This window comes from Saccopteryx leptura, chromosome 9 (assembly GCF_036850995.1).
Source record: "Saccopteryx leptura isolate mSacLep1 chromosome 9, mSacLep1_pri_phased_curated, whole genome shotgun sequence".
Classification (NCBI taxonomy): domain Eukaryota; kingdom Metazoa; phylum Chordata; class Mammalia; order Chiroptera; family Emballonuridae; genus Saccopteryx; species Saccopteryx leptura.
This window is the reverse complement of record NC_089511.1, coordinates 45,800,220-45,816,914: the sequence shown is the minus strand read 5'-3', so window position 1 is coordinate 45,816,914 and position 16,695 is coordinate 45,800,220. Positions and strand designations below refer to the sequence as shown.

General features: G+C 51.4%; 1 protein-coding gene across 5 annotated transcripts; it reads left to right on the top strand.

The window, feature by feature from the left end:
• Positions 1–119: 119 nt before the first annotated feature.
• On the top strand, positions 120–16,451 carry DYRK1B (dual specificity tyrosine phosphorylation regulated kinase 1B). 5 transcript variants are annotated; one of them, XM_066349768.1, is made up of 11 exons: positions 120–286; positions 2,302–2,465; positions 4,007–4,129; positions 4,231–4,419; positions 4,803–4,950; positions 7,200–7,486; positions 8,134–8,280; positions 8,362–8,502; positions 8,800–9,115; positions 9,502–9,608; positions 9,704–16,451. In XM_066349768.1, the coding sequence occupies exons 2-11, from the start codon at positions 2,403–2,405 to the stop codon at positions 10,073–10,075; spliced, it is 1,893 nt and encodes a 630-aa protein (XP_066205865.1). In that variant the 5' UTR covers positions 120–286; positions 2,302–2,402; the 3' UTR covers positions 10,076–16,451. The 5 variants fall into 5 exon arrangements, with proteins under 5 accessions (XP_066205865.1, XP_066205861.1, XP_066205863.1 ...); XM_066349764.1 differs by lacking the exon at positions 120–286 and adding an exon at positions 695–1,027; XM_066349766.1 differs by lacking the exon at positions 120–286 and adding an exon at positions 696–1,027 and having other exon boundaries at positions 8,920–9,115.
• Positions 16,452–16,695: the final 244 nt, after the last annotated feature.

Below are 16,695 nucleotides of genomic sequence, written 5' to 3'. Positions count from 1 at the left end.
GCTTCCTCTTGCACCGCCCTGACCCGATTTCGGCGCTTGGGCGGGGTTGGTAGTTCACTGCGCATGTGTGCTGGTAAGTTCCGCTGAGCTCCGGGCGATGTGTTGCTCACGGTCACGTGATAGAGAGCAGGTTGGGGGGGCGGTTTGTTGTGGTCGCCATTTTGCTGGTTGCATTACTGGGTAATCCGGGCCCTTACTCGCTGCGTCCGCCGGATACCTTTAGCCAGTGGGCTGGTCTGAGCTCGGGCTTCCCGAGCAGTTTGAGTCCCCCTGCCCACGCTCTCAGGTAACGAAGTGGCTACGGTCGGGGCGCTCGCGTGAGGGTGGTAGTACGGGACCCACCCTGCCTTTTATCCTCTTTCGCTGTGAGACTTAGGAGGCCAAGGGAGGAGAGGAGTGGGGTAGCAGCAGGTGGAGGTCGTGCCTGGCTATTCATAGTCGGATTCCTGGAAGGGGATGAGCCCGAGAGAGCTGTCCTGCGAGGAAGGCTAGGAGGGGGTACTGGGGCCCCACTCTGGCCCTTTGTTTGGGCTCTGCTCTGCCGGCCGCTTTGTCGTCGCCTAGCAACAACTGCCCTGGCCTGTGATTGGTTGAGCTCTTGGCCCAGCGACCAATAGTACAGTTGTTGCCATGGCAGGTGTGGACTGCCAAGTTCAGGCCTGCCAGCGGGTCGGGGTAACCCTCAAGGGTGGAGGGGTGGGACACCGGTGTCCCTCAGGGCGGGGCCGGCTGGGTGAGGGTTAACCTGCCCCTCCCCCCATCCACCTGCTTTTTCCCTTCCCCCGTGTGCCCCGAGCTGCCCCTGTCTCCTCTCCTTTCCCCCGCCCGCAGTGGCTGCTGTTGTCACCCACCGGGCCGCTTGTCCCGCTTGCCCTCCCCGCCTCGGGGCTTGCCGAGGCTGGCCGGGCCGGGACAGGCGGCCTTCTCCTCACCGCCGCCGCTGTCGCCATGCTGGCTGCTCGCCCACCCCACTGGGGGGCCCACCGCACCCCAGCCCCCCGTGGGCCCTGCGCCAGCCCTGACCCGGGTAGGGGGGTGGTAGCTGGGAGAGATGGTCCTGGTGTGTGGGAGGGCTCCCGGGAAAGAGGTGGTTTGGGGGAAGGGGAGTGACAAGGCTTGACATAGAAGAAAGTGACTGACAGAAAGGAAGGCCTGTGGGGAAAGAAGTTTGGTGTGGCCGATAGTGTGAGAAGGAAGAAGTCTGTGATATTTGGGGTATTTGGCTATGGGGGCCTTCTAGGAATTGGCACAGTTGTGGATTGACTCCAGTGGATAAGAAGTGACTGGAGAAAGGACCCTTGTAGGAATATTGAATTGGGAGAGGAATGTTGAATTAGAAGGACGAACTAACTATAAATCGTAGGAAGAGACACCTCCCCTTTGCTCCCATCAAGAAGAATAGGCCTTGATTGGGAGGGGTACCTTGGCATAATGTGGGGCTATGGGGCAGAACTCAGATGTGGGATGCGGGAAATGTAATGTGGTATGGAAAAACGAGCTGGAGGGGTAGTACCTGATGTGGGAGGAAATGATATAGGAAAGAGGTATTGGCATAATATGGGGGGGGTCCCCTGGGAAGGGTGTGCCCTGGCGGACCAAAATGCCATAGGGATAGGACCCTGTTATGTAGGGGTTCTCAGGTAACAGTGATTCGTAAGTCCTCAAGGACCCTGATATGATTTTAGACGCCTGTAGATGACTTTGCTATGGTTTGGTAGGGAACCAGAGGACTCGGTGTGGTTTTAGGAAGGGAGGGGGTCCTAGACTTCTGGATTGGGGGATCTGCTGGGAAGGGTAGATCTTGAAGAGGGACATTGCTGTGATGAGATGAGATCCTGATATTCATGCAAGACTGGGGGAGGGCAGGATCTTGTGTGAGGGGGCCCAGGGGAGGGACACAAGTGGGAATAGGAAGAAAAGAATGAACCCTTACTCCCTATATTGTCTGGTTTCTGTTTTCTTCTCTTCCTCTCCCCAATTATTGGTGTCTTCATATTCTTTCCTGTCTTGGCCCAAATTCCTGCTTAACGCCCAATCACTCCTTTTTGTATGTGTCTGTCCCTGCCACCGACCTCATTTATTTGGTAATCATTTGTTGAGGGATTGTGCTGTGCCTTCCTTCCCTACCACCCCACCGCTTCTGCCTGTGCCCTCTCTTCATTCGCACCTTTTGCTCTGTTGCACCCTTTTCCTCCACCCTCTGTGCCCTGCCTTTTCTCTGATGCCCACCTCTTTCATGCCTGCACTGTCCCACACATCCCCTCCTTCCATGTTGTTCCCCTGCCTCCCACCTGCCTTTAGGTCTCAGCGGCGGTGGCAGCCGAGGTGCAGGATGCGAGAAGGCGCCCCCCGGCCGGGCTCCCGCTCCAGGCCTCGCTCCCCTGCGGCCCTCTGAGCCCACCATGGCCATCCCACCAGGCCATGGTCCCTTCTCTGGCTTCCCAGCGTCCCAGGAGCACACACAGGTACACATTCATCTGGCCCCTCACCTGCTTGGGGTAAGGGGGAGGCAGGACATAGAAGGGTCTTGGGGCCAAAAGATAGTGTGGTTGCCCAGCACAGTCTCCCAGGGGTGTGAAGGGCCCTGTGGGAGTTAAAGATAATAGAGGAGTTGCTGACAAAGTCAGGGTTTGGAGGGCCTGGGTTCAAATTCAGACATGACGGTAAAATTACTTAGATTCTCCATGCTTCAGTTTTCTAGTCTGTAAAATGGAGCCAATACTTGATACCTACCTCCATAGGATTGTTATGATTAAACCAGTTAATGAAATGCATGTAAAATGCTGAGGACAGTGCTAGCATATAGTAAACAATAAATGTTCACTAAGAAAAGACCAGAGTGAAAGACCTGGAATGAGTAAAATGTTGAGGAATGTTGAGCCTGAACAGTCTTGGAGCCAGCAGGGCCTCTAGGTATGGAATCAAGATCTCCAAGGGTAGATAGAAACTGTTAAAGGCTCTGAAATGTAGAGCTTGGAGTGGGAGGTCCAGGGTGCTGGATTCAGATACAGAACCTTGAGTGTGTTGGGGGGGGTGAGCATTTGGAAGACCCCAAGGGTAAAGCAAGATGGGGATCCTCAAGATAAGACATTCAGATGGATGGTCTCAAGTGAAAGGTTTAGAGCAGGGGTAGTCAACCTTTTTATACCTACCGCCCACTTTTGTTTTTGTTTTTTGTTTTGTTTTGTTTTTGTATTTTTCTGAAGTTGGAAACGGGGAGGCAGTCAGACAGATTCCCGCATGCGCCCAACCGGGATCCACCTGTCATGCCCACCAGGGGGCGATGCTCTGCCCATCTGGGGCATTGCTCTGTTGCAACTAGAGCCACTCTGGCGCCTGAGGCAGAGGCCAAAGAGCCATCCTCAGCACCCGGGCCAACTTTGCTCCAATGGAGCCTTGGCTGCGGGAGGGGAAGAGAGAAACAGAGAGGAAGGAGAGGAGGAGGGGTGGAGAAGCAGATGGGCACTTCTCCTGTGTGCCCTGGCTGGGAATCAAACACAGGACTCCTGCACGCCAGGCCGACGCTCTACTACTGAGCCAACCGGCCAGGGCTTTAAATCTATCTTTTTATTTATACTTTGATTGCTCTGCTAACTGCCCACCATGAAAGCTGGAACGCCTACTTGTGGGCAGTAGGGACCAGATTGACTACCACTGGTTTAGAGGGGTAGAACCTAGGTTTTCTGTATGAGCTCCCATTGAGATTCATAAAGGAATAAAGGTGTGGGATGAAAGGTCAGGGGTAAATAAATAGTTCACCATGCGTTCATTCAGCCAATCTTTAACCCTAGTCTACTATGTGCCAGGCCCTGTTCCAGGCACTGAAGGTCAATAGCAAGAACAAGACAAAGACTCTGCCCCTGGGGACTTTCTCTTCTAGTGGGCTTGTCAGACAGTGACCACATAAATATGCGGGTGGTAATGATAAGCCAGCCACCCATTAGTTCTCTCCCTTGAGGTTAGAGGTCAAGGCCTGTCCTCAGTGCCCACCTCTCACCCCACCCAGCAGGTATTGCCTGATGTGCGGCTCTTGCCTCGGAGGCTTCCCTTGGCCTTCCGGGACCCGAACACGGCCCCGCTGCGCAAGCTCTCTGTGGACCTCATCAAGACCTACAAGCACATCAATGAGGTAACCAGAGGGGTAGGGGACCCAGGCTGTGTGCTGAAGGGTCCTGGCTGCTGGCACAAGTCACTTATCAGTCCCCATCTCCTGGCTGGCCGGCTGGGCAGGTCTATTATGCGAAGAAGAAGCGGCGGGCCCAGCAGGCACCTCCTCAGGACTCAAGTACCAAGAAAGAGAAGAAGGTCCTAAACCACGGTTATGATGATGACAACCACGACTACATAGTGCGCAGTGGCGAGCGCTGGCTGGAGCGTTATGAGATTGACTCCCTCATTGGCAAAGGCTCCTTTGGCCAGGTGCGGGATGCCCCACCCTCTCGTTCTGACCCAGAGGTTGGGGAACATGGGCACCCACTGATATTGATTGACATAATCACTGTTCAGTAGATTCAAGTTCTGTGCTGGGCCACTCACCTCAGTCCAGTCACTTGGTTTCCCTATGCCTCAGTTCCCTTTTCTGGAAAAATCTGCAATTAACAGAATTCTCCATATGAGGTGGTTATTTCATATCCAGTGTTTACATTAGTGCCTGACTGTTGGTGAGCACTCAGTTTTGAGTTACTGTTAGTAATATTGATAGTGATATTGGTGAGCCTACTTGACTAGAGGAAAAACAGTAGTACCTGGCTCTTCCCCCCTCCCCCATTTCACTCATTTTGTGACATACCCTGCCCCTGCAGGTGGTGAAAGCCTATGATCATCAGACCCAGGAGCTGGTGGCCATCAAAATCATCAAGAACAAAAAGGCCTTCCTGAACCAGGCCCAGATTGAGTTGCGATTGCTGGAGCTGATGAACCAGCATGATACAGAGATGAAGTACTACATAGGTGAGGCTTGAGGCAGCAAAAGCTGTTTAGGGATGGATCACCTCTATAGGATGAGATTGGTGTCCTCAGGGCAGGATTTGGACTGTAATTCCCTGTCATCAGTTACTCTTCTGCCACTTGCATGATTTTTGTCTTGTTCACAAAATAATGCTGGTCAGAGTTTATTGGGTACTAAGGGTTAGTTTCTGTTATAAGCACTTTACATAAATTAGCCACAGGCCATAGAAGGGGCATAACTGCCCACAGCTTAGAGATGAAGAAATGAGGTATTCAGGTACTATCACACAGAGTTTGTACTCAGTAGAACTGTAATTTGACGAGGCAGTAGACTCCAGACTCCAGACCTTCACTTTTTAAAATTAATTAATTAATTAATTGCCTTTTTTTTTAAGTGAGAAGAGGGGAGATAGGCTCCCACATGTGCCCCAAACAGGATCCACCCGGCAATTCCCATCCAGGCTGTGCTAGCAACTGAGCTGTTTTTATTGCCTGAGGCAAAGGCTCCAGAGAGCTATTCTAGCGCCCTGGGCCAATGCACTCAAACCAATGGAGCCATAGCTGTGGGTGGATAAGAGGGAGAGGGAGGAGGGAGGTAAGGAGAAGGGGAATGGTTAGAGAAGCAGATGGTCACTTCTATGTCCCCTGACCAGGAATCGAACCCAGGACTTCCATACACCAGTCAATGCTCTACCACTGAGCCATCTGGCCAGGGCCCAGACCTTTACTCTTAACATCTGTGCCAGTCTTCCCTCTTGCCTATACTGGTTCCTCTTAGAAAAAGCAAGAGGAGTTGAAGAATATGTTTCTTTAAGTGTAAAACCTTTCAGTAAATAGAAAATGAGTATCTTTTGCCACAAAAAAATATAAAACTGAGACTAAAACAATGTTATAAGATTAGATGAGGCACTGTAAAATGGTGTTAAAGACTTGTCAGCACCAAATGGAAACTATCTTTGGTTTCATCTGACAGTTTGAGACTTGAAAAGAATTTACTTTTTTTTAGTGAGAGAGGGGCAGGCAGAAAGGTAGAGAAATGAGAAGCATCAACTCATAGTTGCATCACTTTTGTTGTTCACTGATAGCTTCTCATATGTGCTTTGACTAGGGGGCTCCAGCTGAGCTAGCGAACCCTTGCTCAAACCAGGGACCTTTGGTTTCAAGCCAGATAAGCAAGCCCATGCTCAAGTTTGCAACCTTGGAGTTTTAAACTGGAGTCCTCAGGGTCCCAGGTCAACGCTCTAGCCACTGTGTCACCACCTGGTTGGGAAAGAATTCACTTTTCTTTCTTTCTTTTTTTTTTTTTTTTTTTTTTTTTTTTTCATTTTTCTGAAGCTGGAAACAGGGAGAGACAGTCAGACAGACTCCCGCATGCGCCCGACCGGGATCCACCCGGCACGCCCACCAGGGGTAACGCTCTGCCCACCAGGGGGCGATGCTCTGCCCATCCTGGGCGTCGCCATATTGCGACTCCAGCGCCACTCCAGCGCCTGGGGCAGAGGCCAAGGAGCCATCCCCAGCGCCGGGCCATCTTTGCTCCAATGGAGCCTTGGCTGCGGGAGGGGAAGAGAGAGACAGAGAGGAAAGCGCGGCGGAGGGGTGGAGAAGCAAATGGGTGCTTCTCCTGTGTGCCCTGGCCGGGAATCGAACCTGGGTCCTCCGCACAGAATTCACTTTTCTTAATCAAGAAAATTTGTCCCTTTTTTTACCCTGGCCAGTTGGCTCAGTGGTAGAGGTCAGTCTGGTGTATGGATGTTCCGGGTTCAATTTCCGGTCAGGGCACACAGGAAAGTGCTTATCTGCTTCTCCACCCTTCTCTCTATCTCTCTCTTCCCCTCCCACAGCCAAGGCTGCACTGGAGCACGTTTGCCTGGGAACTGAGGATGGCACCATGGCCTCACCTCAGGCGCTAAAATAGCTTCAGTTGCAACGGGGCAATGGCCCGGATGGGCAGAGCATCGCCCCCTAGTGGGCTTGCCAGGTGGATGCTGCTCGGGCATATGCAGGAGTCTGTCTTTCTGCCTCCTTGCTTCTCATTTAAGAAAAATACAAAAAAAAAGAAAAAAACATTGTTCTTTTTTGTTGTTGTGATTCAAGTTATAGACATTATAAAAACATCCTGACTAGCAGCTGGTACCTGTGAGCACACCACACTTTGGCCAGTGCTCAAGAAGCAGAACACAGATCTGCTTCCAGCCTCTCTCCTTGGTTATTGTGTACTACTGGCCCTCTCTCGGTCCTGTCCCCTGCAGTGCACCTGAAGCGGCACTTCATGTTCCGGAACCACCTGTGCCTGGTGTTCGAGCTACTTTCCTACAACCTGTACGACCTCCTGCGCAATACGCACTTCCGTGGAGTCTCACTGAACCTGACACGGAAGCTGGCCCAGCAGCTCTGCACAGCGCTGCTCTTCCTGGCCACTCCCGAGCTTAGCATCATTCACTGTGACCTCAAGCCTGAGAACATCCTGCTCTGCAACCCCAAACGCAGTGCCATCAAGATAGTGGACTTTGGCAGCTCCTGCCAGCTTGGCCAGAGGGTACCTAGCCCGGCCCCAGGGGTGGAACTAGTATATGTGTGTGTGGCCAGGATGGGGGCAGGGCCAGCCAGTGGCCAGAGATGAAGGGCTGCCTTAGGTTGGAATGGGGTTGTCCGGTGCATCCAGAAGTGGTTGATGCCTGAGGCCTAGTGCTTGGGATGGAGTGTGGACAGGTATGAAGGGTAGGGCCAATGGGTGAAGGTAGTAAAGGAGAGGGCCACAGGGTATATATATACTGCCCAGTGGGAAAGGGAAGAGTGAAGTCTGGAGGCAGAGCCAGTTTTGAGGCTGCCAGACATGAGCAGGAGAAATGGGGTGAGCATTGAGCCTAGGTAGCACTTTACTAAGTTTTGTTTACCTTGTGCTCTTAAAGCTGGGGATGGATGGGGGGGGGGGGGGTACTTCAGCTTTGTGACTTCTGTAAGCAGTCATTTGAGATGATAATGGTGGTGGCATGAAAAGGGTCTGGATTGGGATGGTGGGAAGGGCCTGGGTTTGCAGATGCCAACTTCTGACTGGTGAGTAAGAGGGACCTGAAGTCAGGCCTAGGACGGAGATCAGGATCAACCTAGGTCAGCAGACTACTGAGGCTGATGAATAAAATAAATGAAGATAGTGGCTGACTATTGCCCTCTTTCCTCCCTCAGATTTACCAGTACATCCAGAGCCGCTTCTACCGGTCACCTGAGGTGCTTCTGGGCACACCCTATGACCTGGCCATTGACATGTGGTCCCTGGGCTGCATACTGGTGGAGATGCACACCGGAGAGCCCCTCTTTAGTGGCTCCAATGAGGTTTGCTCCTGAGGAGGGGGGTGTGCTGGAGTGGGTGAGGCCTGGCCGGCCTGATGATCCTGACTCTCCACATGCGTGCAGGTGGACCAGATGAACCGGATTGTGGAGGTGCTGGGCATCCCACCAGCCCCCATGCTAGACCAGGCACCCAAAGCTCGCAAGTACTTTGAGCGGCTGCCTGGGGGTGGCTGGACCCTACGAAGGACAAAGGAACTCAGGAAGGTGCGGCCCCAGCCCTTTGCCGCTCCTACTACCCTGTGGCCCCTCACTCTCTCACACTTGGGGTTCCCTCTCTCCCTGCTTCTTCTCCGTTGTGTCTTTCCCTTCCTTCAGTTCTCCCTTGTCTGTCTTTTCTTTCCTCCCCAATCCACCCTATCTCTTACCTGCCCCCCCAGTTCTTCTTAGCTTCTCTTTTTCCACTTTCTCTCTTGTGCCTCTGTTTCCCCGTGTGTGTCTCCCTGCCCCTCCTGCCCACTGACGGCCACTCTCTTGCCCCCCCTCCCGCCCCCTCCCTGCCAGGATTACCAGGGCCCCGGGACACGGCGGCTGCAGGAGGTGCTGGGCGTGCAGACGGGCGGGCCCGGGGGCCGGCGGGCGGGGGAGCCGGGCCACAGCCCCGCCGACTACCTCCGCTTCCAGGACCTGGTGCTGCGCATGCTGGAATATGAGCCTGCCGCCCGCATCAGCCCGCTGGGGGCTCTGCAGCATGGCTTCTTCCGCCGCACGGCTGATGAGGCCACCAACACGGGCCCGGCAGGCAGCAGTGCCTCCACCTCGCCCGCACCCCTCGACACCTGCCCCTCCTCCAGCACCGCCAGCTCCATCTCCAGCTCTGGTGGGTGCCCAGTGCCCCAGAGGGTAGGACAGGGTTGGGGGCAGCTGTGGTTTGGCCTGATCTGGGGGTCCTTGCCATTGGGTCTTCAACTAGAGCTTTGCAACTATATGATCCTGAATTCCAAAGGTTAGGGCAGGAAAGCTTCAGCTGGCCCTGACTTGATCTTTGAAACTGAGCTTGTGCTCAGACCTTTAACTGGTTCTTACTCCACCATCCAAAACTAAACTCTGTCCCCTAATCTCAATGTTGGGCCTGATTCTTCAAATGAATGCAGAACCCGAAGCCCAAACCTGGGCCTGCACCATGAACCAGACTTAGCTACCTGAAAACCCAGCCACCACTTCTGCTCCCTTAAGGCCTCTTCTTTCTTCCCCTGGCACCTCCAGGAGGCTCCAGTGGCTCTTCCAGTGACAACCGGACCTACCGCTATAGCAACCGATATTGTGGGGGCCCCGGGCCCCCCATCACTGACTGTGAGATGAACAGCCCCCAGGTATTACGGCCTTGGGGCCTTTGGAGTTGGGTGGCAGGGTATCAGAGACTCCAGGACCTGGGTCTCCATCACCCACTGTTCCTTTACTCCTTTAGGTCCCACCCTCCCAGCCGATGCGCCCCTGGGCAGGGGGTGATGTGCCCCACAAGACACGTCAGGCCCCTGTTTCTGTCTCATCACTGCCAGGGGCTGGGGTCCAGTTACCGCCCCAACCCCAATGCCTTGGCCGTCCTCCATCACCAACCTCACCACCACCCCCGGAGCTGATGGATGTGAGCCTAGTGGGCGGCCCACCGGACTGCTCCCCGCTCCACCCAGCACCAGCCCCTCAGCACCCAGCTGCTTCAGCCCTCCGGACTCGGATGACAGGAGGTCGTCCACCCCTCCCACCCCCTGATGACCCTGCCACTCTGGGGCCTCGCTTGGGCCTCCGTGGTGTACCCCAGAGCACAGCAGCCAGCTCATGACCCTGCCCCTTCCCTGGGGCCCCTCCTGAAGCCATACCCCCCCGTTTGGGGGCCCTGGGCTCCCATCCTCATCTCTCCCCTTGACTGGAATAGCTGCTACCCAGCTGGGGTGGGTGAGGCCTGCACTGATTGGGGCCTGGGGCAGGGGGTTAAGGAGAGGGGTTTAGATGTATCCTTCCCACTAAGGACTGGACCCTTGGCTCCCTCTCTCCCCCTTGTTTTCTATTTATTGTACCAAAGACAATGGTGGTCCAGTGGGGGGAGATCCTCTCACCCCAGGGCCCTAGGAAGGGGTGGGGGCAGGTAGGGGGAGATGGCCTTGCTCCTCCTTGCTGTACCCCCCAGTAAAGAGCTTTCTCACATGCCCGCCTGAGCGTTTGCAGGGCCCTGGCTCCCTTTACCCGGCCCTCAGAGGCATGGTGCAGAATGGTGTTGGGATTGGGGGGGTGCTGAAAAAGCTTTGTCTTGTGGGATATGTCCATAGGGAAGTTATGGCTATTTGCTGCAGACGTGAAGCTGCAGAAGGTCTGGGGAAGGAATCCTAGACAGAGATCCTGGATAGGATCCTAGCCCACATTTGTGCTTTCCAGGCTCAATGAACCCTGAAAGGGTAAAAAGCCTACCCCTGCCCTGTTTCTGGGAAACAGTTTCTGCCTTAGTAAGCCAGGGTTTCTACAGAGTCTGTGCATTATTTTGCCAGGCAAGCATCCAGTAGGTGCTGAATATGTGTAACAGGACTTACTGGTGCCATTTGGGGAATGGCAGGCAGACAAGGGGTACAGACTTTACCCCACCCCTCCACGTCTGGTCTCACCCTTTGGAACAATTGTGAGGACAAAGGTATTTTGAGATTCTCAGGCAAAAAAAATCTATACATTCCAGGGGACCCAGGTAAGTGGGTCTTGTTTTCCCTGGCAGTTTGGAAACTTCTGTCTCCCAAATGGCTAATCAAGAGCCACCGTATTCAAAGGGTATCGTCTTCCACCACTGGGGAGCAGCCCCTCCTGGGAAGTAGTTCTCTACTTAGCCGTTTTCCCACTTTTCGTCGGGGAACTACAAGACCAGAGTTCTTTTCGTTTATGTGTTTAGGGGTGGGATGTCAGTCAGCCAATCAGCAGTCAGACTGGTCCCGGATGTTTAAGGCGGGCTGTATAGGAAGGTATGAACGTAATTGGGTGGTTTTGGTCGTGCTATGCGCAGGTGTTAATTTCCTTTGAGACGTGCGGTAGGTGCGTGACGGCTTTTCGCGGAGAGCAAGCAGGTAAGACGTTCGTAGTTAGAGCAGGAGGAAGCTCTGAGGCTTGAAACGGCCCCATCAGGAAGGCATCACTAGCCGCTGTGTCTGGCATAGCTCGCGGGAAAGCTCTAGTCGATAGGAAAGATGGGCAGGGAAGGGTTCTGTATGTCCGGGTGTTCGCTAATGGTGGCAACGTTGAACGCGAGGGAACCCAAATGAACCACGGGTGTGCCAAACTTCTGGAGGAGGAAAGGGGAGCTGCCTGAGCTGAGGCCTGAATACGGAGGGGTGCTTGGTGGTGCAGTGAAAAGGTCCTGCGCGAAGGCAGCGATGAGAAACAGCCGGGTGAGCTGGTGTTGGTGATCTTACTGAAAGTACTATATGAAGAAGGTCGTGGAAGATTTTGTTGGTTCTGTTTGGGTCTTTGGACTTTGTCATGAGGGCAATGAAGAGCCACGGGAGGGTGTCTAGAAGGGAAAACCTAACTTGCTGCCCTCTGGCAGTAGATTTAAGGGAAATAGAGTTGGGTCTGAGAGCCCAGGGACACGTCTCTGGCAGGACCCTAGGCATGAAACGTCGGGGATGAACCAGGGAAAGGGTCTTGGTTGGGAGGGGAGGAAGGGTGTGTATGGGAGAGATGTCCAGAGGGCTGAGCCGACAGGCTGTATATCTGTATTACAGACTGGAGAAGGGTGGGAAAGGAATGTTTCCAGCATAAGACAACGGCTGGCATATTAAATTTTTAAAAAATGAATAGTCATAGGAGGACAGTACCATTATGATCTCCCTTTTGCAGATGAGGATACTGAGGACAGAGGAAGTTAAGTAACTTGCCCAGGATCACATAGCTGGGAAGTAGCAGGCTCAGGATTTGTGTGTATGTGAATCACTGACTTAGGCAGGTGCAAGATGAGCTTCCTGTCATCATCAGGAGCCAAATCATGTGGGTTCTGTAAGGAATTTGGGATGGATAAGCATGGAAACATATCTCAACTTTCTGTTTCCATCCCAGAACTTCTCTGGTGACTGCTGACTGCCTATATGATATCTCCTCTTGGATATCTAATGATATCTTGAGAGTATCTTGGCCAAATTGAACTCCTGGTTTTTGTTTTTCTAAAATCTGTTTTCCCAGGTTCTCAGTAAATGTCACCTCCATCCCTGTAGTTGCTTAGACCAGAAGCTTTGGAATTGTTCTTAAGTCCCCTCTTTGTCTTATTCCCTTGTCTGGTTCAATTCTTACAAAGTATATTTAGAACCTGACCATTTCTTCCCACCTTCACTCTCATCGCCTGCCTAGATTATCATGGCGGTTTCCTCAGTGGTCTTTCTGCTCCCCACAGTCTTCCTCACACACAGCCAGAGGGACGCTGTGAATACCTGTGCCAGGTCATATTTCTCCCCTGCTCAGTACCGCACCTGTGCCTCCATCTCAGAGTAGATGCCAAAGTTTTCTTCATGACTTGCAAGGCTCTGCATGACCTCTCCATGTTACTACTCTGACATCACCTACTCCTCTCTCCTCGCTCACTCTGCTCCGGCCACACTGGCCTCAGAGCCTTTGTACTTGCTGTTCTCTTTACCTGGGACACTTCCCCAGATAGGACTCATCTTTACCTCCTTTAGATCTTTACTCAGATGTCACCTTCTTGAGATCTTTCCTGACCACTCTTCTAGAATTGTACCTCTAACATTCATATGTTAACTTACCTTGAACTTTTCCTTAGCATTAGTCATATCAGTGCTCAACACACTATACAATTCATTTATCGTGCTTATTGTCTGCTCCCCCCCATACCCACCATGCCGTATACTTCATGACTGCAGGAGCTTTTTTGCTATTATACTTCTTGCTTTATCTCCAACACTTAGAAGAGTTCTTGGCACTTGGTTAGGATTCAGTAATTTGTTATTGAATGGGTGGGTGGGTGGATGATTTCAGAGCACAGATCCGGATCCCAGCATCTTAGAGAGACTGTCAGTCCCCTTTCCACAGAACTTTAAGGGATTGCCTTAAATTTTTCTGAGGTCTCAGACATTCAACAAGCGTTTTCACCTTGCTTCAGCTTTGTGCTTAGCATTGCGAACACAGCAGAGAACAAAATAGTTTTCCTGCCCCCAAAGAGCTCGGTCTCAGAGGTGAGGGTTCAACTCATCACCTAAGGACACAAATATGAAATACAGAGAAAGGTAGAAAGTACTAGAAGAGCACTTGACAGGAAATTTAATGACCCTAGGAAGTCAGTTTAAGGTGATGAAGGGGTAGGCATTAGCTCTATTTGTGTGTGTGTGTGTGTGTGTGTGTGTGTGTGTGTGTGTGTGTGTGTAACCTAGCGGCTGAGAAGGGAGCAAGAGTCAGACCATGTAGACCCTGTAAGGAGTGTGTGTCCTTACCCCATATGTAGTGGGAAGCTATAGAAGAATTTAAATAGTACTATAAGGAAGCATAGTCAGTTATGTATGTTAACAGATCCCTCAGCCTATTATGTGGGGAATAAACTATAGGGGATAAAGGGATTGAAGTAGAGACCAGTGATGAGGCTGTTATGAGATCAAAGTAGCTGCTTCTAATGAAAGCCACACATTCTTTGCTGTTTCCCCCATCAGAAGTAAACTTCCTCCTCCCCTTGAATCTGGGCTGACCTGTGACCTGTTTTGACCATTAGAATGCAGTGGAAGTAAGTCTGGGCTGGTTGGGGTGAGGGGGCTGGGACTTAAGAAAGCTTCTGCTTTCACTTTCTTGGAGCCCTGGGCTGCTGTATCCAGCTACCCGGCTGGAGAGAGATGTGGAAAGAGGCCCAGCCAGCTCCTAGCTGTTCCACTGCTTTAGCTGTTGTGTAAGACATGAGTAATGCCATCTACCCTAGCTACCAGCTGACACCATGTGGAGTAGAGGTGAGCCATCCTGACTCACCTCACCCTCTGAGCCTTGCTAAAATTACAGAATCATGAGCAAATAAATGGTTGCTATTTTAAGCCACTGTGTTTTGGGATGATTTGTTACCCAGCAAGAGCTAACTGAAACAAGCTAATATTTTTTTTGAGGTCTTACCATTTTTTATGTATTAGCTCACTTAATCCTCACAGTTATCCTGTGTGGTAATATTATTATTCCAATTATACAATGAAGAAACAAGGGCACAGAGGAGATAATGAAGCGGTAGCAAGATAGCTGGCACAGAGTAAGCGCTGAGTATGTGATAGCTGTTATTATTAGCATAATATTATCAGCATTAAAACTTCCATAATTGTTAAAGCGGTGTAAGATGAATAAAATTATTATTCACTCATTCGTGGTATGATTTTTAGATAAGATACGTTACCTCTCTGAGGCTCCCATTTCTTCACAGTAAAATGGAGGTTAAAATAGTCTCACAGGGTTATTGTGAAGAGCACGATGTCTATACAGTTGGTCTTTGAACAACACGGGTTTGAACTGTGCAGGTGCACTGATAGATTTTTTTTCTCAATTGACTTGCACATTTCAAACCTGAGTTGTTCAAAGGTTGACTCTGGTTGGGAATCCACGTATGCAGAGGATCAACTGTAGTTATACTCAGATTTTCAACTGTGAGTGAACCCCTCCACATTGTTCAGGGTGACCTGTATCTAATGTATGGCAGGGATGATATATTGTATATAATTACTCAGGCATGCAGGGCTTGATGGACCATGGAAAAAGGGCTTGTTTTTATTGTCAGAGAGATGGGAAGAAAACAGCATTCTAGGCTGAAGAGTGATGTGGTGTAATGTTAATAGGATTCCTCTCGCTGCCGTGTGGACATCAGGATGGAAGCAGGACTCTAGTGAGGAGGCTACTGCACTGACCCAGTCAGAGACAGTGGTGGCTTGGCCTGAGTATAGTAGTAGAGGTGGGGAGATGTGGTTGGATTTTGGTTATGATTTGAAGGAAGAGTGGGCAGGGTTTGGGGTATTAAGTGTGGGGTGAGAAAGAAGTCAACAACTCCAAGAGTCAGGGTTTCAGCCTGAGCAGGGGGAAGGAGTGAGTGCCGGAAACTGTCTGGGGAAGATTGAGAGGCTGTGGGTGCAGGTACCTTAACCATCCCAGTTGACTTGCTGAGCAAGCAGAGGGATATAGGAGTCTGGCATTCAGGGGTGATATCGGGGCTAGAGATATGAATTGGGTCATTGGGATTTCTGTGGTTTGAAGGCCCAGGATGAGATCACAGAAGCAGGGAGTACTGATGGAAACTAGGTATGGGAGTTTGAGCAGGCAGGCCTTGAGGAGGTTGCTGCCATAATCTAGGTAAGAAATGATGGTGACCTGAACGAGGTCAGGGACAGTAGTGAGTAGTCATATGGATACACTTTGAAGGCAAAACTGACAATAGATTGGTTGTGGGTCATGACGGAAAGAAATGGACAGGGGCTCATGAGAACAGGATAGTCAGAAAATGGAGGAGTAACTCTGCTTTCCTCTTTTCCCTGGCCCTGTGGTCTCACCTCTTTGCATCTGCTGCTTCCTCTGCAGGCAGCTGAGCTGGCCTTAGATCACTCATGCCCAGCACTATGCAGCCTTCCAGTGCGGTGCCCCACAGATCCTCTGTCCCTGTTCCAAATTGCCCAGACAGGAATCAGATTGCTGAGGTTGGGTAACAAGCGCTGCTTAACCTGCTGTAGCTCGGGGGTTTCTGCAGAGGTGACTGTCTACTGGAAAGGACTGGGCACCTCCAATAGTCATGCAGTGTTTCTGAGGGTATTTGAGGGCAGGACTGTGTGTGGATGTGGGGTGCGGAAAATTGGCAAGTGAGTGAAACAGACCATTTTTGTAGCCTCAAATGTGTCCTGGTTTGGGTGAATGGGTTAGGGGAGATGAGGAAGGTGGGCTGTGGCAGGCTCTGGGCTCAGAGGGGTAAAAGCCAGGATGGGAGAAGTGATGGGGATCCTGCACGGCTTCTGCCTGCAATGTATGTTCCCCAAGTTGTCAGGAAGACAGACACTCTGCACTCCTCACCTGAGAGAGACGCAGCACTGACTCAGCCTCCACCCTGCCCTTCCAGAGCACGCATCCCATGGGGGAGACACCTCCTCACCAGAAGGGGTCAGGGCAGGGATTGCAGGAGCACGGGGCTATGGGAGCCCAGAGGAAGCACTTAACCTAGTCTACTTGTAGCCAAGTCAGTGATATTTAAATAACTTTTCAAATTTAATAATTTTAGATTTACAGAAAGGTTGCAAAGATAGTATAAGAGACTTTCCATATGCCCTACACCTAGCTTCCCCTAAAATTAACATCTTTATATTTTTCAAAAGTAAGAAATTAATGTGGATTAATTTTCTAACTAAATTCCAGGCTTTATTCATATCCTACCCATTTTCCACTAATGTTCTTTTTCTGTTCTAGGATCCAATCTAGGATACC

Bases quoted from the DNA above. Each gene is read 5' to 3' on its own strand.
- DYRK1B (XM_066349764.1), top strand. From the start codon at position 949: ATGCTGGCTGCTCGCCCACCCCACTGGGGGGCCCACCGCACCCCAGCC. The intron at 2,466-4,006 runs GTACACATTCAT...CACCCCACCCAG, and splicing joins CGTCCCAGGAGCACACACAG to CAGGTATTGCCTGATGTGCG. The intron at 4,420-4,802 runs GTGCGGGATGCC...CTGCCCCTGCAG, and splicing joins GCAAAGGCTCCTTTGGCCAG to GTGGTGAAAGCCTATGATCA.